The following is a 26547-nucleotide window of genomic DNA, read 5'->3' on the forward strand; positions in this document are numbered from 1 at the left end:
TTTGACCAGCAGATGGAGCTGCTGCTGATTCTCTGTTTCTGACTTTATGAATGGACTGTAACCTGCTGATGTCGTTGCTATGACAACAGTGGCAGGATGATGGACGGTCAGATATTCGGAGGTTAAATAAAGTGTCTCACCTCTCACCCGTCTCCCTCCAGCTGTCCGGCGGCTGCGAGTTAGTGGTGGTGTTGTTGGATTTCTCCTCCGGCGCCGCAGGAGAGCTCAGCGTTCGCTGTGGTCAGACCGTGGAGCTGGTGGAGCGCTCGGCCGACAGACCCGGGTGGTGTCTGGTCAGAACGACGGATCAGAGTCCGCAGCAGGTAAGAAATCAAACGTCTCCACGGCAGAAACAAATCCTCCAGCTTCTAATCTCCTGTTTCCCTGCAGGAGGGTTTACTGCCCATGAGCGCCCTCTGCCTGTCACACTCACACAGTGCAGCCGACATGGAGGGGCTCATCCCGGCGTGCACCACCTCCAGCAGCACCTCGTCCACCTGCACCACCACGTCCTCGTCCTGCAACTCGTCCACCACCACCACCTCCTCCAACGCCTCCTCCACCGTCAGCAAAGGTAGGTTCGTCTTCCTCCAGGACGCCACCTCCTGGTCGCACACAGATCTCCACCTGGACTCAGGATAAACAATAATAACTTAATGGTAAAAAGTGCTCGAGCTCAGAAACGTCACAACTTCACAATCTAATTGTCCGCTCATTTAAGAGTAAGGTAGTAATCTGATTACAGTTTCAGTTCCTGACGACCTCTGACCCCGGTCACCGTCTCACTGCTGCAGCTCGTCCATGATCGCTCCGTGTCACTTCCTGTTTGAACCGAGGGAACTTTAAACATCCGTGTCTCCTGCTTCCTGTCGGACGGAGTCCACTAAATACTGGACGTGTGTCAGTGTGTGAAGCCTGAACGATGGAACCTGCTGTGTTGTCAGAGTGTGACGTCTCTTTGTGTGTTGACATTTTACACAAAGTGTAAATCGTTCATCTGTAAACTCAACAAACCAAATGTCCCCATTGGTCACAAGTGTCTCAATTCTCCCCAAACGTCAACAGGAAACACTAAATATCTCGAAAGGAACAAATTTAACAAACTAAATAATCAACAACAAGATAAATGTCCCCAAAAGAAACAACACACACACACACAGACACACACAGAGATGAGAGTTTCAGGTTAAACATTGACCTGAACAAGTTTCAGACTCAACAGGAATCTTCAGTTTAACATCCTGCCTCAGGGTGTGTGTGTGTGTGTGTGTGTGTGTGTGTGTGTGTGTGTGTGTGTGTGTGTGTGTGTGTGTGTGTGTGTGTGTGTGGTGTGTGGATACCTGCTGGCTCTTCTTCCTCACCAGAAGACAATGGGAGTTTCTGTTTAAAAATAAACTGGTTGTTTTCAGGTCGGATCTCTGGTGGATTTACATTCTTTGTTGTTTCACATTTTTTGATTTGGTCTTCATTCATTTTGTATATGACTGTTTATCTGTATACAAAGGTTTCTTTTTTATTTTCATGTCGATTTTAGTTAATTATTATATATTATATCATTATATATATATATATTTATACATTTCAATTAGTTCTCAGTGGCGACTTCTGTCCTGGCTGTCACTCAAGTCTCAATAAGCCACACCCAGTGCTGTGGCCCCACCCCTCGCGTTAGCCCCGCCCCCGACTTGTGACTGTAGTTTGATTCCTGGACACGTCTCAGCCTCTTCTCGTCTTCTTCTAAACGTTCTGAACGTTCTGATGTGGAAATATGCGGCGAGGCAGAGGTGCATGCTGGGATTGCTCTGCTGTTTGGGGATGGATTGTGGGAGAGAGAGAGGACGAGCGAGGTGGGTGTTAGAATGAAAGAAGAAGAAGAAAGATTGAGTGTGTGTGTGTGTGTGTGTGTGTGTGTGTGTGTGTGTGTGTGTGTGTGTGTGTGTGTGTGTGTGTGTGTGTGTGTGTGTGTGTGTGTGTGTGTGTGTGTGTGTGTGTGTGTGTGTTGGTTAATGAGTGATAGAACAAGGTGACCCTCTCTCTCTCTGTTTGTTTCAGTGTCTCTCGACCATTAACCAGCACTAACACACACATGTAGTTTCTGACACACGTGTAGCAGGAATGTTAATCATGTTTGGTTGTGTTGAACAGGACCTGCAGGTTTTCTGCATCTTTACTGAAGCTTCGTTAACACAGACACACAGACACAAACACACACACAGACACAAACACACACACAGACACACACACAGTCACACACACACACACAGTCACACACAGACACACACACACACAGTCACACACACACAGTCACACACAGACACACACACACACACAGTCACACACACACAGTCACACACACACACACACACAGACACACACACAGTCACACACACAGTCACACACACACACACACACAGTCACACAGACACACACACACACACACACACACACACACACACACAGTCACACACACACACACAGTCACACACACATTTATTTTTCGTGATCATTTTTTGTTTTTTACGACATCTTTTAATCATATATATAATAAAGTGGTGAATCCACGTAAACAGATTGTTGTCACGACAACTGGGAAGTTAATTCATTGAACATACGCATAAAAATGAGTTTGATGAAAAGCTTCCGATGAAAGTCGACGTTGTGACCATGACGATAACGAGGAGGACGGTGTGTGTGTGTGTGTGTGTGTGTGTGTGTGTGTGTGTGTGTGTGTGTGTGTCTGTGTGTGTGTGTCCACAGACTCTGGACTCTACAGCTCTGAAGGTTCAGCTCTCCACGCTCAGACGACCAGTGAGTCAACAATCATCTCTGAATTTACCCAGAATTCTGTAGTGCACAACTCATCACTGCCCCCTCCTTGTGTTTACCTTTCTCAGGTGCCACCTCCCCCACAGTGTTCGGAGTGGGCGGGGCTCCAGGGGGCGCTGTGGGCTCTCCAGGGCCCAAACGCAGCGGCTCTGGAACCGGAAACACCCTGAAGGTAACGCTGGTCCTCGCCGTCGCTCTGTGGGCAGAAGAAGACGGATTATTAGTTTTAAAAATACGTACAATGATTATTGAATTAATCGTGAAGTAAATTAATATTAATTATAAGTATTATTATTATTACTCAGTCGTATGGTGACTGTTTTATGTCCACGTGTTTTGACAGCGCTGGTTGACGAGTCCTGTTCGGAGGTTAAGTCAAGGTAAAGCTGACGGACAGAAGAAACCGCCAATCAGAACCAGGAGGCGGGACAACAGGCCAGAGGTGACCACACCCCTCACGGGCAATCAGACGGTCAGCTATCAACACACACACACACACACACACACACACACACACACACAGAGGACACTAAAGACATGTGTGTGTGTGTGTCTGTGTGTGATCATTGTTTTTGATTCTTTTCGTTTCTGCAGAAATCGAGGAAGGAGGAGGCGGGGCAGAGTGGAGGGGAGGAGGAGCCAGAGGAGGAAAGCCACACCCCTCTACCACCTCCCATGCAAATTATCAAAGACCCCAACAACCCCGAGGTACCGGGGGGGAGGGAGAGTGGGGGGGGGTAGACGGTTGCTTCTGAGAAAGAATCTGAAACGATGTCGAGGTTCAGTCACTTTGTCGTCTCCTTGTCTGTAATCGAGGAAAATGTGAGTGAATGAAAAACGTGTTAAATCTTGAGACGGTTTCAAACTGGTTCGTCATGTTTCGGTCTCGTCAGGCTCTGGATTCAGATCAAGGCTCCAACGAGTCCGACACCGAGCAGAGAAACAAAGCGCTGAGAGGACGGATGTGAGACACGCACCAGAAACATGGATAGAAATGTAGATATGTTCAGAGGACACATGAATGAACTGTGTGTGTTTGTCCAGGTTTGTGGTGAACGAGATGGTCCAATCAGAGAAGGACTACGTGAAGGACCTGGGTGTGATTGTCGAGGTGAGACGTCCAAATGTTCAGAAAGACACAAGATGTCCAACGGACAACATGATGTTTTCTTTCTTTTCTATAGAATTATATCAATTCTTTCTTTAAATCTGCACACAGAATGAAATGATCATCAGGATCTTTCAATTTGTGACTGTAGTGAACACTGCGTCCTGTAGGGGGCAGCAGCAGGCTTTAGACTTGTTAGTTTGTGTGTTTGTGTGTTTGTGTGTTCACGTGTTCACGTGTTCATGTGTTCATGTGTGTGTCAGGGCTTCATGTCCAGGCTGGAGGTCAGAGGGATTCCAGAGGAGATGAGAGGAAAAGACAAAATCGTCTTTGGCAACATCCAGCAGATCTACGACTGGCACCGCGAGTACGTGCACGTATAAATAAACACACACACACACACACACACACACACACACACACACACACACACACACTCTCTGACTGTGTGTGTTTCTGTTTCAGTTTCTTCCTGATTGAGTTGGAGCGCTGCGTTCAGAATCACGACCTGTTGGCCGACCTCTTCATCAGACACGTGAGTACTACATGAATACTACACTACTATGTTATTACTACATGAATACTACACTACTATGTTATTACTACATGAATACTACACTACTATGTTATTACTACATGAATACTACACTCCTATGTTATTACTACATGAATACTACACTATATGTTATTACTCAGAACTACACTCTATGTTATTACTACATGAATACTACACTACTATGTTATTACTACATGAATACTACACTCCTGTTACTACTACATGAATACTACACTCCTATGTTATTACAACATGAATACTACACTCCTATGTTATTACTACATGAATACTACACTCCTATGTTATTACTACATGAATACTACACTATTATGTTACTACATGAATACTACACTACTATGTTATTACTACACTACTACTGAAATCGAATCAGTTCATGTTTGGTCCCTCAAGTTGTTCCTCATCTCGTTCATAAGAACGTTTCCAGCCTGGTGGAATAAGGTTGTCATGGTAACAGCATCAGGACCAGGATGAGTCAGTTAACTGTGATGTGTGTGTGTGTGTGTGTGTGTGTGTGTGTGTGTGTGTGTGTGTGTGTGTAGGAGCGTCGCCTCCACATGTACGTGGTTTACTGTCAGAACAAGCCGAGGTCAGAGTTCATCGTCTTCGAGTACGAGACTTTCTTTGAGGTAAAATGTTTATCGCTTGTTTCTGTTTATTCCTGTTTTAGTGACTAATGTTCTGTATCTTTAAATGAATTAAATTAACCTGCGTTCATGATTCATTATTGATTCATTATTGATTAATCTGCTAATTATTTCCAAAGTAAATATTCAACTTCAGTAACATGTTGAAAACAGTGAAGATGCTCGTGAACTGAACCCTTTGACTTCTTCATGTTCAGTTTTAGTGTCGCAGATCGATGAATCATTTCACGACGAATCGTTGAAGCTCCAGTGGGAACGTGAACGTTTCCCTCTGCAGCTGTTTGAGCCACGATTCTCAGGGTTCAGGACAACAACACAACGTTCTGACGTAAAACAACACAATAATGAGGCTTGTGTGTCTGTGTGTCTATCCTCAGGAGATCCAGCATGAGATCAGCTGCAGGATGTCCATCAGTGATTATCTGATCAAACCTGTCCAGAGAATCACAAAGTATCAGCTGCTGTTAAAGGTTTGTCGTCACTTCACCGACTCCAGTCACATGACTCGCATCAGCTGATCATGAAACGTTTATTTCTTCATCTTCTTCATCATCTTCATCTCTACTCTGCTTGGTGTCTCAGGACTTTCTCAAGTACACGTCCAAGGCCGGACTGGACTGTGAGGAGAGTGAGGTGAGTTCCGTGTCCTGCGCTGTGATTGGCTGCTTTCATCTGTCGTGAGGGAGAAGTTTCTCTCTTCAGTGACTTTTACAGAAAAAATGTTTTCTACCTGACGTGTCGCGAAGATGATGTCGTTAAATGAGTTATGAAGGACGGTGCATCATCACCCTGAAGACTGTGTGTGTGTGTGTCTGTGTGTGTGTGTGTGTGTGTGTGTGTGTGTGTGTGTCTGTGTGTGTGTGTGTGTGTCTGTGTGTGTGTGTGTGTGTGGTGTGTGCAGAAAGCGGTGGAGCTGATGTCATTGGTTCCAAAACGCTGCAACGACATGATGAACCTGGGACGACTGCAGGGATACGAGGTGAAACTGAATCTATACGCAGACGATCAACCACTGTATATGTACAACCTGTCTGTCCTCACCTGTCTGTCCTCACCTGTCTCCAGGGGAAGTTGACGTCTCAGGGGAAGCTCCTGCAGCAGGAGACCTTCTGTGTCTGGGAGCAGGACGGCGGCGTGTTGTCTCGCAGTAAAGAGCGCAGGGTTTTCCTGTTCGAGCAGATCATCATCTTCAGCGAACTTCTACGCAAAGGCTCCAACAACCCAGGCTACCAGTTCAAGAACAGCATCAAGGTGGGACCGTGGATAAAGTTAGATTCAGGATCCGGCTCCGACCTGTTGACACTGAGCTTCATGTTTGACCTCCACCAGGTGAGTTACCTGGCGATGCAGGACAGCGTGGACGGAGATCCCTGTAAGTTTGTCCTGTGGTCTCGCGGCTCGGCGGAGCGCTTCACGCTGCAGGCGTCCTCGGCCAGCATCAAGATGACCTGGGTGGAGACCATCGCCGCCCTGCTGGACGCCCAGAACAACTTCTTGTCTGGTGAGTACGTCCTCAAATTACATGAAGAAATAAAACGTCACTTGAGCTGTGTCTCGGCTCGGGGAGCGTCCTCTGGAGGAAACACTGATGATGTCACAGTGGCGTGACTACGCTGTCCTATTTCAACGGCTCCTTCAAACGCACAAATCCTCACAGTCTGTGAATCCCCCTTGAGTCTCCTGCTCACACATCCTGTGATTTATCTGACTCCTCATCCGACCTCCTTCAAACGTCCGTAGGTCGGACGGTCAATCTCCTTAAACCTCTTTCAGTTCCTGAGTCTCCCTGAATCCATCTGCATCAATCTGTTTCCAGCTCTTCAGTCTCCCATCGAGTACCAGAGGAAAGAGGGCGGGATCTCTGTGACCCGTCCTCTGTCGTCAGGGCGACCGCCCTCAGCCCCGCCTACGCCCAACGGCCACGGCCCTCAGCCTCAACCTGACAACGAGCAGGACGACCAGGTTTGGAATTGAACGCTCGGATCAGAGTCAGATGCGATCCCTGATGATTGTTTTGGTGACATCATGACCTCTGTCCAATCAGGAGCTGGTTCTGGTGCTGCAGGACTTCGCTGCCGTGCGGGAGGACGAGATCTCCGTGTTCCGGGGGGAGAAGGTTCAGATTCTGGCGTCCAACCAGCAGGGTCAGAGTCTGGTCTACCGGCCGGCCAACAGCGACTCGCCGGCCGCCGAGGGCTGGGTGTCGCGCGGCGTGCTCAACACACACTGACACACAAACACACACTGACACACAAACACACACTGACACACAAACACACACTGACACACAAACACACACTGACACACAAACACACTGACAGCAGGGTCAGAGTTTACAACTCACACATACCACGACAGGGCCAAAGAGGCGGAGCTTAAAGGTGGCGACGTCAACTCGTCAGTGAGGAATTTCATTTATTACATTTAGAAAATGCTTGTTAGATTTTCTTTCATTAACAAACTCAACTTTTGAATTTAATTTGAAAAATGAAATATTCACACATGAGAAGTTAATAGAGAATAAAACTTTGTGTCCTTCAGATGAATCTCATGTCGGAAACAGACGTCGCCGCCTTCAGGCTCCACTTTCAGAACTTTGTGCGCTGATCACACACACACACACACACACACACACACACACACACACACACACACACACACACACACACAGCAGGTACTGTTAAACTCCACCCTCCCTCCTCCACCCCCACCTCGTCCAATCAGACGCCTCCGTCAGGTTGGCCTTCAGTTTACTGCCCCGATTGACCGAACCCCCCACTGATGACATCACAAACTGTTTCCTGTGGGTCAGTGGGAACTAGATCACATGATCATCATCACCAACCAACACAGCAACAGACTGAAACTATGGGAAGCTGCTGTTGCCTAGCAACATGAGACAATGAAAAAATGAAAGCCTCCTTGAAGAGAAGAGGCGAAAAGAGCCGTCAGCCAATAGGAAGTGAGCTCTGTCATCCTGTGAATAGTGTGTATAAACAGACTGAGACACTCGCACACACTCCACACACACATCACTGCGACGGTGACGAAGATTAACAAGATGATAACTAAGAATAATAGAGTTTGTTTTTCACCTCAATAGAGAAAAAAATGAGAGAAACTGTTTGTCATATAAATGTTTGTGTGTGAGAGAGAGAGAGTGTGTGAGTGTGTGTGGGTGTGTGTGTGTGTGTGTGTGTGTGTAGAGGTGTGTGTGTGGGTGTGTGAGAGGTGTGTGAGTGTGAGTGTGTGTTTTCCAAGGACCGTTAGGTGGTGTCCCGGTGTAGCGTTGCCATGACGAATCGTTGTGTTTGCGGTGACACACGTTCTTTGCGTCTTTTTAGTGAACCAGAGCTACCCCCATCCCATCCCGCCCCCCTCCCCTCCACTGTTACCATAGCAACCGGCAGTGGAGCCGTCATGGCGGTGCGTGCAGCTCTGGTTAGTTTGGATTTCCTGATTATGCATTTCCTGTGTGTAAATAGAAAAGACTGGTCTAACTCTGGACACTGGACCTGTCTCTCTGTCCGTCAGACAGACAGTCAGACAGACGGCAGCAGCTCCACCTACTGTGACGTCTGTTTCTACTAAACTCTCTACCTGTCTCTCTCTCTCTCTCTCTACCTCTGTCTCTCTCTCTCTCTGTTTCTCTGGTGCCATTCTCAGACAACACCCCGGTCCTTAAGGAGCTGAGCACCCTGTCGAGTGCGCTACGTCAAAGTGGGAAGTCGTGCACGTGAAGGGTGTAACCTTCAGGTGGCGCTGGTGAGGTCGGATCTCTGAAGCGACGATAAGCTTTGGTTTTAAGGGCAACACACGCTGGAGTTTCTCACACGTGTTATCACGACAGATCTTTACACGTCAGGATCCTGTGTCTTAAACTGCGAAGAACATTCTTGACTTCGGAAACTCAAATTAGACAAAACCATTCAGCGGCTGATCGAAAGCTGCACAGCACCAAGATTGTTTAGTCAAGAAACCATAACGCCCCCTACTGGCAGAGACCGGGATTTGATTGAAAGATTCACGTATCACATTTTGTTCAGAGAGATTAAATGTTACCGTAGAAGCAACAAGTAAAGATGCGTGAACACGAAAACATCTCGAGTGATAACACACACGAGAAACTGCAGGTTTGAGCTAAATGACTTCTCCTTCTCCCGACTTGTCGTCACGGCGAGTCGATCGTCAGTCGTATAAACGTTTAGTTTAATGCTGCATTCATGTCATGTGAAAATTACAGCGATTTCCATTTCCCGACATGAAAAGTGTGTTCACGTCAAAAACCAAGCTTTAATTTGAAAAGCTCAGATTTTTCCAACTTGGCGCTAGAAAATACAGAAGTGCCTGAAAAACTAAAGGAGCCCCGTCCAGGGTGTTAAAGTACGAATGTGACTTTGTGAACCACACACATGACAAACTCAAACAACTAATCATGAACAGGAGAATCTCAAAGACGCCACATCACGTGGACACAGCGTTCGTCAGGAGGAGAACGCTGGAAACCAACGCTACCTTTTAGGAACGCAGAATGAATTTGTGTCGGTGTCGTGACTCGGAAAACAGAAAAGTGTCGATTAAACCTTGTGCACAGTCACGACCTGTGAACTTGGAAGTGCACCAGAGGGATGCTAGTGCACTGCGAAGGGCACATGGGGGTGACTGTGCACTTAAAGGTGGAGTGTAGTGCACTGTGGAGGGTGGAGGGTGGAGGGTGGTGCCCTATGAAGGGTGCAGGAAGGTTTCAGGTGGATAGGTCACTACTGAGGGTGCTGCACTGTTACGAGTTAAGAATGGAAGGTAGTGCACTAAGTCGGATCTACGGTGGACAATAGCACACTACTAAGGGTTTAAGATGGGATGTAGTGCACTACAGAGGATGTAGCATATAAAGCAGTGCACTGAACACGCTGTAGAGTCGTGTACTACGGAAGGTCAAGTGTGTAAAATAGTGCACTACAGAGGGCGCAGGGTGCTGTTTGAGACTTAGCCTCGTGGCTGATCGGCGAACTCAACTAACCAATCAAACAGTGTTATTTGTACAGAACTAACAGCTGCTAACTGACTGCTAACAGCTCTCTGTCGTTGTTTGTAATAAACTTCATTTTTCATCCAAAATGGCCGCGTGTGCTTTTCTGATCTGTGATCGTTTGGAGGAAGTTTCAGAACAAACACGTCGCTGAAACCGAACAGGACATTTTCTATGTTGCATCATTAATGCACCTTGTTCAGTAAATACATGTAATAGAGTAATAAATAGAGAATTTCTCTCTGGAGTAAACCCATGTGTTTGTGATCATATCGTATCATTATAAATATCATATCATTATTAATCAGAAAGAGAAGTGGACGATGGTGTTTGTATTTGTACGGTTACTCATTCACAGGAACTTGACCCGATAACAGACGCTGTAAAGTCATAAACTAATTTAACCAATTACACAAATCTGACGAGTCTGAAGTTCAAACCCTCGTATCTGCTCTGACGTCCACAGAAATAAGACGACTTTCACGCAGCATTTCAAGATAAGAGATATGAACCAAATACATGTTGTTATTCAACTAAAATGTGGTTCTTGCAGATTTTTTTCTGTCATGTCATAAAATATATATTTATATATGAGCAGAAATATAGACTCATGCCAAATAAATTGTAAAATATGAAGCATAAGAATAAAGGCTGCCACCATTCGACAATTTTAACTTTAAACTATTTTAATGATCAAATAATTGTGTCAATGATTTTCATTTGTAACCCCAGAGTTTGAAATAAGATATTAGAAGCTGAAGTTATTAAACTATATTTGAGTATTTTCAGGTTTGAACTGCTGGACAGAATTTTCCAAATGTTCTGACATTTTATAGAGAAAATCAATAGTAGATTTTAAATATTAAAAACATTGTACACAAATGAATTTAAAGTTATGTAATTGGTATTTTGTATATGAACAAAACATGTGCAGATACTTCTCCATGTTCAAATGAGTATTTTGTTTAAGATGATCAGTAAATGATGAATTTAGATGTTATATATGTGAATATATGTAAATAAATGAAATGTTGTACAGATCATCAGTTTGGTGGTGAACAGGACGGATGTCCCGGCGTCTTATCGTCACTTCACAGATAATCAGGATCTCATCTGGGTTCAAGGATTCGTGCTCAGCTGCGTCTGAACTGAACCTACCGCCTCCTCACACGGGCTTTTATTTTGAAACTTGAGTGAAGTCCACAGCAGCACCATTATATAATGGACTCAGTTTACGTTCCACCTTCAGTTTCCTGACCCCTGGAGATTCTCCCGTAGACAGAAGTTGACTTAGAGACGGCTGCTGTCCGTCTGCGTCTTCAGACAACCAGCAGGAGCTGGGAACTCTGGGAATCAACCAGGAGCAGAAACATGCAGTCGATATTTGGAAAGAACGGGTCCGAGACTCCGGAGCCGGTGGAAGCGGAGGTGAAAGGTGAGACCCCCCCCCCAGCTTTAAGCAGATCCTAAGTTATTATTATTATTGTTATTAAACTGTTTTCACGCTGTGATATTTTTACTTAACTTTAACGCAACATTACACAAATAATAATGAATATTATTAATAATAATAATAAAAAATATAAGATTATTATAAATTCTAAATGATTTCACGTGATCTTACTTGATATTACTAATAATATATAATCTATACATTAGTATTAGTCAAAACGAAAAGTTAAATATGTATTTCTCCATTAATAAAGTATGATATCATTATAATAACTAAACCACAACAGGACTTATGACGGTTGTAGAGTGACTCAGCTGATGTGCAGGTTCGATTCCGGCGTGGCTGCAGGGGACACTGATCAGGAACGGACCGGGACTGTTCTCTGTCGGCGGCTCAGAGTACAACCACTGGTTCGACGGCCTGTCACTCATCCACAGCTTCACCTTCTGCAACGGTACCACATCAGGATCGATATGAATATAACAGCTCTAATGTGATGATGTCATATTCTTACCTTGAGAGATGAGAACGTCTTGTGCTGTCGTGGTTGTTTCAGGTGAAGTAACTTACAGGAGCAAGTTTCTGAAGAGCGACACCTACAAAAGAAACATCAAGGCCGACAGAATCGTCGTCTCGGAGTTCGGAACCATGATCTATCCAGATCCCTGCAAGAACATCTTCTCCAGGTACAGAACACGGCAACACCAGTTTCATCCTGGTGTCGTAGAAACCATTTCCCATCTTCAAGATCTGAGCATCACTGCTGGTTGAGGTTTGCTTCAGTCCCTCATGTGGTGGAAGACCTGCTTCAGGTCAAATGTCCAGAGATGTGAAGCATGAGGATCAGTTTCAGTCCATCGATGAAGAGCTCGATGGACTGAGATGTCTCCAGGTCCAGAGATGTCTCCAGGTCCAGAGATGTCTCCAGGTCCAGACATGTCTCCAGGTCCAGAGATGTCTCTAGGTCCAGAGATGTCTCTAGGTCCAGAGATGTCTCCAGGTCCAGACATGTCTCCAGCTCTCGACCTTAACTAATGATCAGGACCTTGTTCTTCTCGCAGGGCGTTCACGCACCTCTGCAACGTCATCCCCGACTTCACGGACAACAACTTGATCAACATCATTCGTTACGGTCGGGACTACTACGCCTCCTCCGAGGTCAACTACATGAACCAGATCGACCCGGTGACTCTGGAAACTGTCGGCAGGGTGAGTTCGTCCCACCTGACGCCTGAAAGCTCTTCACGACTCATCGCACGTCATTTCTACGATAACTAAAACCATCTCGCCGCTTTCCAGATAAACTACAGAAACCACATCGCTCTGAACCTGGCGACGGCTCATCCTCACTACGACGACCAGGGCAACACCTACAACATGGGCACCGCCATCATGGGCCTCGGCCCGCCGAAATACGTCATCTTCAAAGTCCCAGCCGACGCTTCAGGTGCGTTTGTCGTTTATCAGGTTTGAGTCCAGACACAGAACAGTGAGTCTGTCTCCAATTTATCAAAGTCGTGCAGCACAGAAACTTTCTTCTCTCTTATTCAATCAATCAATCAATCAAATTTTATTTGTATAGCCCATATTCACAAATCACAATTTGTCTCATAGGGCTTTAACAAGGTGTGACATCTTCTGCCCTTAACCCTCAACAAGAGTAAAACTACTAAAAAAACCTTTTAACAGGGTAAAAACTATATTGCAGCAATAAAGTTATTATCTAAATGAGTCGGGTCTGCGTGTTATCAGCACAGAGTGTAATTGATTTACGATGGAACCAGCTGAGCGATGCCAAGGCGAACCGTGGCGTGGAAGTAAAATGGTGGCGTGGCAGACGATTACGGTAATCTGGGTCAAAGGTCACTGGATGTACTGACTCTATAGAAGTGTTATGTCAGCAGGATATCTCACTTCCCCTTTTCAGGTTAAATATTAAGAAAATACAACACAGGAGAACTCGTCATTATTCTTACACCAGAAAGTCTTAGGATCAAAACTCTTATTGTGAAAAGAAAACCAGAGATTCCTTCATCCTGTCCTTTATTCTCACTGTTTCCCATGTGATCATAATAAAGACTGATACTCACAAGACCGAGTTCTCAGGTTCAGATGACGAGCGTCACAATCCGGCGTTGAGCAAACTGCAGAAGGTTGGTTCCATTCCCTTCCGATCCACTCTGTTCCCGAGCTACTTCCACAGTTTCGGCATGACCGAGAACTACATCGTCTTCGTGGAGCAGCCGTTCAAGCTGGACATCGTCAGACTGGCCACCGCCTACTTCAGAGGCGTCAACTGGGGGAGCTGCCTCAAATTCGACAAGGACGACATCGTAAGTCTCCCCACAGCGATGTTTATTAATACTCGTTCCCAGCGGCAGGTGACAGTAAACATTGTTTTACATTAGTGGGCATTACACCTCCAGAACAAAGTAACAGTCATTACTTGTGGCGTTCCTCAGGGTTCAATTCTCTGTCCCTTATATTTTTGTTTGGAGTTGCAATTTTTTTGGTCATTATGCAGAAAGACAAACTAAAATATCACGTTTGTTTGACTTGATAAATGATTCTTAAATAATAATAGATCTTAGAACACGCGGCTCTTAGTTACAACAAATGGTCAAATTGTCAAAAAAGAAATCGTCTTTCGTTTCTTTCCCAGACGCTGTTTCACGTCATCAACAGAAAGACAGGAAGGGCGGTTAAAACCCGTTTCTATAGCGACGCCCTGGTGGTCTTCCACCACATCAACGCCTACGAGGACGACGACCATGTGGTGTTCGACATGATCAGCTACAAAGACAACAGCCTGTACGACATGTTCTACATACAGAACCTGACACAAGAAGCCAGCAGCTTCTCCCAGAGCAACGAGGGCTTCAGTCCACCGACCTGCCAGAGATTCGTGCTGCCGCTCAGCGTCCACAAGGTACGGTTCGAGGTCGCCTACGACGTACGAGCCGACAGCGTGAGCGGAGGATTTCAGTTTGTCGTCTTCTGAATTTCACGTCTTCATGAGGAGTTTGTGTTGACTGGTTTTGCAGGAATCTCCCAGAGGAACAAACCTGGTGACGCTGAGGGACACGACGGCCCAGGCGGTGGTGCAGGAGGACGGATCCGTCTTCTGTCAGCCCGACAACATTTTCAAAGGTTCGCCACCAACTGAGCAGCTTCGATCTGAGCTTCACTTCCACGATCTAACGTGTCTGATTCCTTCTCAGGTCTGGAGCTGCCGGGAATCAACTACAGCTACAACACTAAAAAGTACAGATACTTCTACGGCTCCAGGGTGGAGTGGTCTGCTCATCCCAACAAGGTGAGACACCTGCAACACGTCCACTTCCTCCGTCACATTCACCTGTGGTCTGGACAATTCAGTCCAACTTTACTTGTGTAGCGTCAAATCATAAGTTACATTATCTCAAAGCTCTTTGCATCGAAGGTCAAGACCTTAAACATTAGAGAAACCAACAGTTCCCACAAGGAGCAGCTCTTTGGAGACATTCGAGGTTCCCTGAGGATAAGTCTTTTCCCAAACCCTGAATAATCGCAGACAATTCAACAATAACATACATCGAAATAGGTTTATTTCTTTATTTATTTCTGTTTGGTTAAATCCTGATGAGCTGCAGCCTCTTCTTGACGGATCCGTTGGACAAACAGAACGAAACCCAGCGATGACTTGTTCAGTCTGGACGAGCTGAACAGAACCAGCTCACTTCTAATTGTCGTCCGACAGCTCGCCAAGGTGGACATCGTCACCCGGGAACACATCGAGTGGACGCAGGACAACTGCTTCCCCTCAGAGCCGGTGTTCGTGGCGTCTCCAGGAGCCGCGGAGGAGGACGACGGTGAGTTTCACTACCTGGTTACAACCAACAGCTTTAACCTTCAGGGTGGAAACGACCTTTAATCTCCGGTTCTCTTTCTCTCTTCAGGAGTGATCCTGTCCTCCGTCATCTCTCCAGATCCAAACATTTCTCCGTTCATGCTCATCCTCAACGCCAAAAACTTTGAGGAAATCGCCCGAGCCTCCATCCCCGCCAACGTCCACATGGACCTTCACGGACATTTCATCTCCGCCGCCGTTTGACCACCAACACGTCGGCTACGATATTATTTATTCTCTGATGTACATTCTGTAATGTTTTACTTTGAATTGACTTTCAGACATGAGCCTCTTTCTCTTTTTACTTCATCTCTGCACAGGATTTATTTTTATTTGTCTTTTTAAATCACAAACCTATTGAAAGTGAGATCCTACAATAAATTCAAAAATTCTGTTTCCATCTTTCTACGGTTCTCACCAAAACTAACATTGTTTAATTTTCTGATATTTGTTTTATTGCAGAGATGTTTTTTTATATGAGACAATAAAGTGAACAGAATCATTTCTAACACGTGTCCTCATCCATCGAGTGTAAATCTAGATTCACTTCAAATCAAATGATTGGAATCTTCCATTCACGCTGATGTGAGACGTTCGGAACTGAAAACTCAAACTACGTTTCATCAGAATCATGGGAATTTATTACATCAGCAGTTGCAGCAGAAACTGTTTAAAATCTTCTCTGTTGTTCACCCCCCCCCCATCGACCCAACATGGCCGACAACTTAACGTCTTGAACGTCGACACCGTCGCTGCTGCTGCTTCGATGATTTGGTGTTTTGTGAACAGGACAAAAAGAAAATGAGATGTTTTCCCTCCTTCAGCCCTGGTGCTGCTCAGTACAATCCCATAATGCACCTTGTTCGGCTGAGCGCCGGCTCCTGACTTGTCGGTAGCATCAGTCTGGGGAGGAGGGGGCGGAGCCTGGGACACGGGGAGTAGCCACGAATCAGAGCAGAGAAGAAAAAATAATAAACACAACGTTGTTGCTGAAGAACAGGCACGTTGGAATACTGTGTGTGTGTGTGTGTGTGTGTGTGTGAGAAATGTCCAAACTAGCACTGTTTACAACAGTGGAAAAAACTGTTTGTTTCTCACAGAAAAACACTTTCACGTCTTTTTTCAGTTCTTGTCGTTTCTTTGTTTAGTATTTGTTGTCTGGTCGTCTGAGGGAGAAAGTGTGTGTGTGTCTGTGTGTGTGCGTCTGTGTGTGTCTGTCTGTGTGTGTCTGTGTGTCAGGTCCCTCAGATGATCTCGAACGTCTTCTTTAGCTCGACGATCAGCTGCCAGTCGGTCCTCTGCATCTCGTCTCTGAACCAGTTCTTCAGAGCGTCGATCGACGCCCGCGTGATCTGAAACACGGAAACACTGACGTCTGCGAACAAAACTTACGATTCTCTCAATAATCAAGTCATTACGTTTAAAATAACATTTAAAGAAGTATTTTAATCTGAAATGGACAGAAATCAACACTTGTTACATCTACACATCCGAAACTATACATTTTTATTTTATTTCAATAAAACTAAAATATGAAAATATATTATATTTTTCCAAGCTGAGCTCAAACTAGAAATAAAAAAAAGTCACATAAACGTCTTTGTCCACGAGTCTGATGTTTTTCTGACATTTTATTGTCCTTTCTCTTCCTTCTCGTCTCACTTTCCTTCTTCCTGTCTCGTTGTCTAAAAAGTCCTTTTCCTGTCGAGGACAAACTACCTGACTCTGAAATCACGCGTTTCCTCTCTGGAACCTTTCTAGTGACGCTTCATCAACACAAACAAACTTACAGCTTCATCCCCATTAAAAAAGAGGAAGATTTAGCCCCTCCTCAGTGGGCGGGGCCTTACCTTGCTGACGAGCATGTCGGTGGCTTCAAAATGGCGGCCGAACATCTTGGGGGACTCCCCGGGAATGGGCTCGATCTTGATGCAGATCTCTTGGCCTTTCTTCGCCGTGTCCACGGACTTGTGGTTCATCTCGATGCTCGTCACCACACCGATGTCCACGAACTTCAACACACGTCGCAGGTAAACATCAACGCTCAATAGTCTGGAATTCTATTCATAATATTAACAATGTAACACACAAGACAATAATCTGATCTGTCACACAATCTGGTGATTATCATCCAGGTTGTTTTTGACGGTTTCTTCCATTAATCAACTTGAAAACTTTATAATTCTGACTTTTATTCTGTAAAGATTCTGTGTTACTTTGTAAGAAGTGCGATTGATGGATTATAACTCAAACCGTCACCGTGATAAAGTCAAAATAAACTAAACTCCGTCTTTAAGTGCGTCTCACCCCTTTGCTGGGGACGCAGATCGGCGTCCCCTGTTTCAGGACGCCGGCATCCACCATCACCCCCATCACGATGGGATCTCTGGAGTTGAAGATGAACTGAGGAAGAATTCGTATCTTCACAGGAAACACGGCAATGTGCCTGAAAACACACGTGATGACAAAGACACGTCCTGAATCACAAACCCAACAGTAGACGTGATTAGACCTCGTGCACCTCAGGGTTTCCTACTTGAACTCCTCCTGCTTGGCCTTCTTATAATCCTCTCTGAACTTGGTGAAGGCGTCGAACAGGTGGTAGATGATCTCAGCCCAGAAGATACGAACTCCGAGGCTGTCGGCCATTTCCTGACTCTCCCTCTCCACCTTCACGTCAAACGCCAGGATCACAGCGTATCTGTGAACAAACCATCAGACGTCAGGTCCCGGGGACACATTGACGAAGCCTGAGACGGATTCAACATGTTATTGAGCGTTTGTTATTGTTAATGTGGTGATGTCATAGACCGTAGAGACATACTGGGTGTCGTGTTCCAGCATCGCTGACGCCCTCATCACATCCTTCTTATGAACCGGACCGATGTTGATCCCAGCGTACTGCGCACAAACGGGTCAAAGGTCAGTTCTCTAGGCTCTGCTTCCTGTTAGATTTCAGAGTAAAAGTGCGACAGGAACTCACGGGGACTTTGGATGTGCGCAGGTACTCGAGCAGAGCCTCCAGCGAGCCGAGTGTCGAGGCCTGGACGTAAACTCCTTTCTCCTCCAGCTTGATGGAGCTCAGGGTTTGTTTCAACTCTCGGACGAGTTCATCCTGAAAACCAGCAGCAGTCAGTGCACCTCCTCAACACTGTGTGTGAGTGTGTGTGTGTGTGTGTGTGTGTGTGAGTGTGTGTGAGTGTGTGTACGTTACCCTGAGCACGGGGATCTCGTCATCCTTGTGAGCCACCAGCAGGGAGAGACCTGCCAACGTCTTCTCCAGGTCTTTACCCAGAATCTTCACCCCCTGAGACGTCGACACCTCCTTGTGCTTCTCGTACTGGTTCTACACACACACAGAAACACACAAGCACAGAAACACACACACACTTAGTTTCTTTACAAATTAAAGACAAACTCAGTAATACGCTGAACTCAGTTGCCTTGTTATAACTTATAAACAACATTTTAAATCAGATTATTAATAAATTAATTAAGTCATTCATAGGGAGATTAGGGTTTTATTTTGGAAAACTCCTGCTTTTATTATGAAAGTCCTGTTATGGTGGTTTACCTTGACTCTGAGCTCCTTCAGAGGCGGAGGCAGCAGCAAGCCTCTGATCTGCGTTATGATTGGTCCTTCCACCCCCGGGACGATGATGGTCTGTCCCTCCCGCAGACAGCCGTTAATCAGGATGACGTCTATCGTCGTCCCCATCCCCGGCAGAGCTTTGACCTGAGCGCACAGAGAAACCATCGTTAGCTGTGTCCACTCGCACCGAGGAGTCGAAAGGGAAAACATCAGGACGCACCTCCATGACCTGCGCTCGCAGCTCGTCACAGTGCGCTAGCCGCCGAGCTAACATGGTCTGGGTGAGCTCGACCAGCAGCGCGATGAGGTTTCCCATTCCGTCGCCGCTGTGGGCCGAGGTGGGAACCATCGACACAAACGTGCGGGGATCTTTGTTCTCGTAGAACAAGGCGGCATTCAGACCCTGAGGAACAGAAACAGACCACAAATATAAACAATAACTTCTGGTGTTCCTCAGGGATCAATGTTAGAACCAGTTTGGAATATTTCTTTGCAGACGATACAATTATGATATTAAGAAAAATAGAGTAAAGAGTTGTTTTATCACTGTCACTGAGTGATGATGTCACAGCGGTCACCTGCTGAGCGAACTCCAAGATGACGGCCTTCGCTCTCTCGTCAAACTCGTCCTTCGTGTTCTTCTTCTGCTTCTTCAGCGTGATCACCACGTCGGTTTCCGGACTCTTCTTCCAGTCGTACAGACGGTCGACCTGGTGACCACAACAACGCAGTCAGAACAGGAAGGAGAGAACAGGAAGGAGAGAACAGGAAGGAGAGAACAGGAAACGGTGGGACACGGCTGGCGGATAACGTGCGGCGCACCTTGTTGAGGGCGACAATGAACGGGCACTTCTTCTCCTTCAGCAGGTTGATGGACTCGAGGGTCTGAGGCTCCAGGCCGTGCATGATGTCCACCACCAGGATGGCGATATCGCACAGGGAACTTCCTCTGTTCCTCAGGTTACTATGGAAACAAAGAGGCGGAGTTACCAGCTGTAATACCTGACTGTTCCAGTGACTCCAGGGTTTTCAGGTCGTTACCTGAAGGACTCGTGTCCTGGTGTGTCGATGATCAACATGCCAGGGATCCGGATGCTTTCTTTTTCGAACTACACAAACACAACTCAGGTTAATTTCACTCTGTGTGTTTGTTTGTGTGTGTATGTTTGTGTGGGAGTGGGAGTTGTCGTACATTTTTAACCATCCTTGTCTGGTCCTCGATCGTCTCCTTCGGGACGTTTGTGGCTCCGATCTGCTGAGTGATTCCTCCGGCTTCACCGTCCTGGACGTTAGTGTGTCGCAGCTGCACACGCACGCACACACACACACAGTTAGTAAACAGTAGACAACTGTAAAGAAACAGTGAGCAGGGTGTAAACGGTCAGTAAACGTTACCTTGTCCAGGATCTTGGTCTTCCCCGTGTCCACGTGTCCGAGCACACACACCACCGGCGCCCTCAGCCTGTCCAAGTCGATGTTCCTGATGTTCTCCGCCCTCCGTTTCTATGGAGACACACACAGAGCCGTTCAGTCAGAGACGGGGAAAGAGAGAGGAGGTCTCCCTCCTCCTGAGTTTTCGACGTCTCTCACCTCTATTCTCCTCTTAGCTCGGTCGTACAGTCGCTCCTCCTTCGTCCTGCCGTCGTCGTCCTCGCTCTCGGTGCTCTCGTCCTCGCTCTCCTTCTTCTTACCCTGAGTTGTTGTCGGCCTCGTCGCCGTCGTCGACTCCTTCTCCTCACCACCGTCGCTCTCCTCATCATCATCTTCTTCCTCCTCGTCTTCCTCATCCTCCTCGTCTTCGTCCTCCTCGCTGCCTGCCGGCTGAGGAGGTGCCGCGGTGTCCTCCTTCACCTCGATGTGAACTTTCTTCAGCTCTGATAGAAAACACGTGTTCTTTATGTCACATGTGTGTAAATAGGCGACTGTATCTCAGGTGACCTCTGATTGGCTCTGGTGCGTTTGTTTCTCCCGCCTCTCCTCACCTTTCTCCTCGTCGCTGGCGATGGCCTCCCAGTCGTCGACAGCAGCGTCTGGTTTCACCTCTGAACCCAAAGACAAACAGGACAACCAATCAGATCTGAGCTCCTCCTCCTCCTCCTCCTGTCTTACACCCGAGTCTCACCTGGCTCTGCAGCCGGCGTCTCAGCCACCGTCTCCTTGGCAACAGGCTCTGGAGTCTCTGGCGTCTGTGATGTTACCTCTGATGTTTCTGGAAAGAAGTTTGGTTTGTTACTCGTCTCTGTGACGGAGGAAATGAGCAGCGGCGGTGTTTTACCTTCAGGTGTCGGCGTGATGACGATCTTCTTCTTCTTCTTGTCTCTGTAAACTGGTTTCTTCTTTGGCCCGGAGTCTTTGGTTGGAACTTCAATACCTGAAGAAGTCAAAAGAATCTGTGATCATTGGATCTTTAATGTCCTGTCATTGTTGTAAAGACTTTTATTTTGTAAAGCACTTGATTGATGAATATGAGGAAATAAAAACAAAATGAGAGAAATTGACAAACTAAAATAAAAATGTCTTTAAAGTGTTTGAAAACTAAACTGGTGTTAAAATGTATTTTAAGCATCCGTTCTATTTTTATAAATTTTACTTTGACAGTTCATTAGAAATTTAAATCCTGTTTTAATTAAGATTGTGATGATCTTGAACGACCAATCAGCTCGCTAGTATCTGCGATGTGATTGGTGGACGCCCTCTGACCCTGAGCCTGCAGCAGCTTCAGCGTGGCCTCGGCTCGAGCTCGAGCTTCTTTCTGAGCTTTCGTCAACAGCTTCCCCTCCTTCTTCAGTCGCTCCTTCCTCTCCTTCTCCTTCTGCTTCTTCTTCTCCTTTCGCTCCAGCTCCAGACGCTCCTGACGAGGAAGTACAGGGTCAGAGAGGGGGCTGATGGGTAATCGAAGACAAGCGGAGGACGAGGTGTTTTACCTGCTCCTGTCGTTGTATCTCCAGCTCCTCCAGCCTCTTCAGCTGCTCCTCCTCTTCTCTCTTCGCTTGTTCTTCCTCCTACAACAACATCAGGTTTATTCTCTGACATCAAACAGTCTTTAGTGACTACATTTCCCAGAATGCACCCACCTCTTTCATCTGGGCCAGAGCCTCCTGCATGGCCTTCACTGTGGCCTTGCTGGGTCCCTTCTTCTTCTCCTTCTCCTCCTTCTCTCCTTTCTTCTTCTTCTTGTCTTTCTTCTTCTTGTCGCCCTCGGCCTCATCTGCAGACAAAGAAAGAGAGAAAATGTTAATGGATTATCAGGAAATATCAGCCAATTAAAACGCATCTGAGTCCATCGTACCCTCTCCTGCTGGCTCCGCCTCTTCCTGCTCCTCCGCCGCTGCTGCTTCAGGAGGCGTGACCTGAGGGGGCGTGTCCTCTGTCGCCTTCTTCTCTGGCTCTTTTTTATCCTCCACGGCGCTCTCCTTCTCTTTGAGCTTCTTCTGCTTCATCCTCTCCTCCTCCTTCTTCTTCTTGTCCCTCTCCTTCTTCTCCGCCTTCTTCTGCGCCGCCGTCTTCATCTTGAAGCCCTCGCCTCCTCCGTCCTCCTCGTCCTCGCTCTCCGCCTTGCCTTTGTTTTTCTTCTTCTTCTCTCTCCTGGTGGTTAACTCCTCGTCGTCCTCCGACTCTTCGTCCTTTCCACCTCCTCCTCCTCCACCTCCTCTTGTCACATCTTCGTCCTCCTCATCATCGGACACTGAAGTTTTTTTGGCTCCTTTCTTTCCTCCTTTGGTTTTGACACGAGAACGTGAGCCGCTGTCGTCGTCGGAGTCGGAGGGAGGAGCAGCAGGAGGCGTCTGGAGGAGCAAAGAGAAGTTAAACCTTCATGTTCCTCTCAACACGAAACAGGAAACGGCTCCTTGTTGCGTTTTGTGCATCGCAGGAAGGAGAAACTTCTCTTCATGCATCCGCCGTGCGGCGCTGGACCACGCCCACTAATCACACATTACGGTCCACGCCATCAAGTGCGACCACACGGGGAAATGCAATGTCAATCAAATTAAAGTTGTAAAACGAGGCTTACTTCCTGTTGCCAGTAGGTGGTGCTATCACTGTCACTACATACAGACAAAGGTGAAACTTTGTGTGACAGGTTCAAATCTCTCTCACCTTCTTCTTGTCCTTCTGTTCTCCGTTCTTCTCTCCATCCGCCCGACCTTCACCTTCATCACCCTGCTCCTCATCCTCGGGGCTGGCCCCTCCCTTCTTCCCCTTCCTCGTCTTCTTCTTCTCTGGTTTTGGAGGCTCGATGACCTCCGCCTCCTCTGTGGCGTCTGGTTGCTGAGGAGGAAGCGACGACGGCGTTAACAAAACACAAGGACGTTCGAATTGAATTTGTTCAGATGAAGATCATGTGACTCCTCCTCCTCCTGACGGTACCTTTGCTTTTCCTTCCTGAGTCTGCAGAGACAACTCCTCCAACTCCTTCAGGATGTCTTCCTCACTGCAGGAGGAGAAACCAGACCAGAGTTAGAGAGGAGGAGGCATGATGAAGATCAGAGAAAGGAGGAGGAAGAGGAGAAGGAGGATACTTGTGAAGGTGAGGGAGAGGAGGAGGAAGGAGAGGATGGAGAGGAGGAAGAGGAGATGGATCAAGAATATGAGGAGGAGGAGGACATAATGAAGGTGTGAGGGAGGAAGACAAGTGAGGAGGAGAAGAAGAGGAAGAAAGGTTCCATGGGGAGAGGAAGAGGAGGAGGAGGAGAAGGAGGAAACATGACGAAGAGGCCGTACTCGAAGTCGTCTTTCTTTGCTCCCTTCTTCTTGTTCTTCTTCCCTTTCGACTCCTTTGAGGCTCCAGCTCCTTCGATCTCAGCCGCCAGAGCGTCGAGGTCGTCGTCTTTGGCACTGGACACAATGACATCATCAATCAATCAATCAATCAATCAATCAATCAGCAGCAGCTGAACAGCTCAGCTGTGACACTGAGGTCGAGAGACATGAGCAGAACAAGCAGGATTCTCTCTCTCTCTCTCTTTGTCTCTCTCCCTCTCTCTCTCTCTCTCTCTCTTTGTCTCTCTCTCTCTCTCTCTCTCTTTGTCTCTCTCTGTCTCGGTTTCTCTCTGTGTCTCTGTCTCTCTTTGTCCCTGTGTCTCTATCTCTCTCTTTATTTTGTCTCTCTCCTGTCTCTCTCTCTTTGTCCCTCTCTCTCTTTATTTCTGTCTCTCTCTGTCTCTCTCTTTATTTCTGTCTCTCTTTCTCTGTCTCCCTCTCTTTGTCCCTGTGTCTCTATCTCTCTTTATTTCTGTCTCTCCCTCTCTCTCTTTGTCCCTATCTCTTATTTCTGTCTCTCTCTTGTCTCTCTCTGTCTCTCTCTTTATTTCTGTCTCTCTCTTTGTTCTCTCTGTCTCCTCTCTTTATTTCTGTCTCTCCCTGTTTCTCTGTCTCTCTCTCTTTGTCCCTGTGTCTCTATCTCTCTCTTTATTTCTGTCTCTCTCTCTCTTTGTCTCTCCCTCTCTGTCTCTCTCTCTTTGTCCTGTCTCTCCTCTCTCTCTCTTTGTCTCTCTCTCTTTGTCTCTCCCTCTCTGTCTCCTCTTTGTCTCTCTCTGTCTCCTCTTGTCCTTTCTCTCCTCTCTCTCTGTCTCTCACAGAACAATATGAACCAATGACAATGTGCCGACTGTGCGTTCTCTTTATTTCCCATCTGACCAACTCCTGAACTCACAGAGAAGTAATCAGTAACTAACTCGTCCCTCTAGTTACTAATGAAGTTTCTCTGTTTGAAACAAGCTGCTAATGTTTTGATCTCATTTCCTGAATCTGTGCATATTAAACATTTTATTTGAAATACTTGTTATAAATATTATATCAAGTGAAGAATGTGACGATGAGTCATCACCAGAAAATCAACAGTGAAAACCTCACGGCCCTGATTTGAGATCTGTTTGTCTCCTGAGACAGAGACAGACGAGGGAGACAGGGGAGACAGGCAGGGGAGACAGAGAGACAGAGACAAAGAGACAGACGAGGGAGAAAGGGGAGACAGGCAGGGGAGACAGAGAGACAGACAGGGGAGACAGAGAGAGAGCAGGCAGACAGGAGGAGACAGAGAGAAGACGAGACAGGGGAGACAGAGAGACAGACAGGGAGACAGGCAGGGAGACAGAGAGACAGACAGAGAGAGACAGACAGGTGAAGAGAGACAGACAGGTGGAGACAGAGAGACAGACAGGGGAGACAGAGAGAGACAGGCAGGTGAGACAGAGAGGTGGAGACAGAGAGACAGACGAGGGAGACAGAGAGAGACAGGCAGGTGAGACAGAGAGGTGGAGACAGACGGGTGGAGACAGAGAGACAGACAGGTGGAGACAGACAGGTGAGACAGAGAGAGACAGACAGGGGAGACAGAGAGGTGGAGACAGAGAGAGACAGACAGGTGGGACAGACAGGTGAGACAGACAGACAAAGACAGAGAGAGACAGACACAGACAGGAATGACAGACGGGTGGAGACAGACAGAACAGACCCAGGCTAAGTTAGCTTAGCTCTCCTCCCTCAGTTTAACCCGGGTTAAAGAGGCTGTCCTCCGGCTGCAGAGCTGACTGATGCTAACGCTAAGCTTCACCAAGCTAACGCTACTGAGCCCACACGTGTACACGAGCAGAGGTTAACCCGGGTCGGACCGGGTCAGTCCTGGCTGTAGCCTGGTTCATTTAACCCCAGGTCCATTTTAACCCTTCAGCCGGACTCACGCTGCCGCTGACGCGTGGTTAGCTCCTGCTAGCGCCGCTAAGCTAACCCGGGCAGCAGCGGGGGAGCTGGCCGGTTCGTGCGGCTCTAGCGCGGCTCTGGCGCGGCCGGGACGCTGCCCCCGTGCCGGTGTGAGTGTGCCCCGGTGCGGTGAGCGGGAAGCCGGTGTGTGCACTACCTGTCCTCCCCGGACTTCTTCTGTTTCTTCCCCATCCTGCCGCTGCGCTGCTCCGGGTAGCTGCTCCGGTTAGCCGCGCTGGGTTAGCTTAGCCGGTTAGCTGCTCCGCCACAGCACAGATCGTCCACAGGCGGACAGACGCTGCCGAGGGCTCACTCCGCTGCGTTTCCTGCACCGTCCCTTCACACAGCTGATATTTAGACCCGTGTGACGTTTCACTGTTTTTACAAATCAAACCACGTGATATCACTATCAAACATGTGTTTACTAAATACAGTTTTAATATTCAAAGAAGCGATGTTACATTAGCTTTAAATCTGAAACTTTAAAATATTAAAATTCATTATTGAGCAAACAGAACAATATCACAGCGTCGGGTTCCAGGAAGTTACAGCAGAGTGACACCTCTGTCTTCAGGAACACTGCCCTAATATCTGATCGATAACAAATACATATCGATTTCATTTCATTTTCACCATGGTAACAAGTGCTTTTATTCTGAAATAATTATTGTAGATTCCCAGTTTTTCTCGTAAAAAGTAAAAATCTCGTGATAGTTGAGAGAAAAAAAAC

At 47.0% G+C, this 26547-nt stretch overlaps 3 protein-coding genes across 7 annotated transcripts in view; 2 read left to right on the top strand and 1 right to left on the bottom strand.

Moving 5' to 3' along the window:
* LOC118103632 (kalirin) overlaps nucleotides 1-10273 on the top strand; it is a 29661-nt gene extending 19388 nt beyond the window's left edge. For 2 of the 4 annotated variants that reach the window (XM_035150764.2, XM_035150766.2), the window contains 18 exons: nucleotides 162-323; nucleotides 391-574; nucleotides 2758-2808; nucleotides 2895-2998; nucleotides 3170-3298; nucleotides 3421-3534; nucleotides 3720-3790; nucleotides 3871-3937; nucleotides 4198-4301; nucleotides 4400-4469; nucleotides 5051-5137; nucleotides 5533-5625; nucleotides 5738-5788; nucleotides 6057-6134; nucleotides 6221-6406; nucleotides 6485-6656; nucleotides 6972-7117; nucleotides 7200-10273. In XM_035150764.2, the coding sequence (XP_035006655.2) occupies nucleotides 162-323; nucleotides 391-574; nucleotides 2758-2808; nucleotides 2895-2998; nucleotides 3170-3298; nucleotides 3421-3534; nucleotides 3720-3790; nucleotides 3871-3937; nucleotides 4198-4301; nucleotides 4400-4469; nucleotides 5051-5137; nucleotides 5533-5625; nucleotides 5738-5788; nucleotides 6057-6134; nucleotides 6221-6406; nucleotides 6485-6656; nucleotides 6972-7117; nucleotides 7200-7385 (2055 nt within the window). In that variant the 3' untranslated portion in view covers nucleotides 7386-10273. The remainder of the gene's footprint in view (nucleotides 1-161; nucleotides 324-390; nucleotides 575-2757; nucleotides 2809-2894; nucleotides 2999-3169; nucleotides 3299-3420; nucleotides 3535-3719; nucleotides 3791-3870; nucleotides 3938-4197; nucleotides 4302-4399; nucleotides 4470-5050; nucleotides 5138-5532; nucleotides 5626-5737; nucleotides 5789-6056; nucleotides 6135-6220; nucleotides 6407-6484; nucleotides 6657-6971; nucleotides 7118-7199) is intronic. The other 2 variants (XM_035150765.2, XM_035150767.2) reach the window with 2 other exon arrangements.
* On the bottom strand, nucleotides 2702-26143 carry eif5b (eukaryotic translation initiation factor 5B). Of its 2 annotated transcripts, XR_004694912.2 has the most exons (27): nucleotides 25975-26143; nucleotides 23841-23954; nucleotides 23487-23550; nucleotides 23217-23387; nucleotides 22408-22903; nucleotides 22193-22326; nucleotides 22043-22120; nucleotides 21819-21969; nucleotides 21394-21489; nucleotides 21241-21327; nucleotides 21101-21160; nucleotides 20709-20992; nucleotides 20514-20621; nucleotides 20311-20421; nucleotides 20160-20227; nucleotides 19941-20082; nucleotides 19697-19828; nucleotides 19339-19521; nucleotides 19101-19262; nucleotides 18741-18872; nucleotides 18510-18641; nucleotides 18351-18427; nucleotides 18063-18227; nucleotides 17834-17972; nucleotides 17377-17538; nucleotides 16708-16878; nucleotides 2702-2752 (listed from the first exon to the last, which is right to left on the bottom strand). XR_004694912.2 is itself a non-coding variant. In XM_035150768.2 (26 exons), the coding sequence occupies exons 1-26, from the start codon at nucleotides 26007-26009 to the stop codon at nucleotides 16771-16773; spliced, it is 3591 nt and encodes a 1196-aa protein (XP_035006659.1). In that variant the 5' UTR covers nucleotides 26010-26143; the 3' UTR covers nucleotides 16145-16770. The 2 variants fall into 2 exon arrangements, 1 of the variants encoding a protein (XP_035006659.1); XM_035150768.2 differs by lacking the exon at nucleotides 2702-2752 and having other exon boundaries at nucleotides 16145-16878.
* On the top strand, nucleotides 11450-16216 carry bco1l (beta-carotene oxygenase 1, like). The gene is made up of 11 exons (XM_047339081.1): nucleotides 11450-11619; nucleotides 11963-12091; nucleotides 12194-12323; nucleotides 12699-12846; nucleotides 12937-13084; nucleotides 13750-13970; nucleotides 14300-14566; nucleotides 14682-14787; nucleotides 14859-14953; nucleotides 15377-15488; nucleotides 15576-16216. The coding sequence occupies exons 1-11, from the start codon at nucleotides 11556-11558 to the stop codon at nucleotides 15728-15730; spliced, it is 1575 nt and encodes a 524-aa protein (XP_047195037.1). The 5' UTR covers nucleotides 11450-11555; the 3' UTR covers nucleotides 15731-16216.
* Nucleotides 26144-26547: the final 404 nt, after the last annotated feature.

The sequence above is a fragment of the Hippoglossus stenolepis genome, chromosome 24 (assembly GCF_022539355.2).
Source record: "Hippoglossus stenolepis isolate QCI-W04-F060 chromosome 24, HSTE1.2, whole genome shotgun sequence".
NCBI classification, from domain to species: domain Eukaryota; kingdom Metazoa; phylum Chordata; class Actinopteri; order Pleuronectiformes; family Pleuronectidae; genus Hippoglossus; species Hippoglossus stenolepis.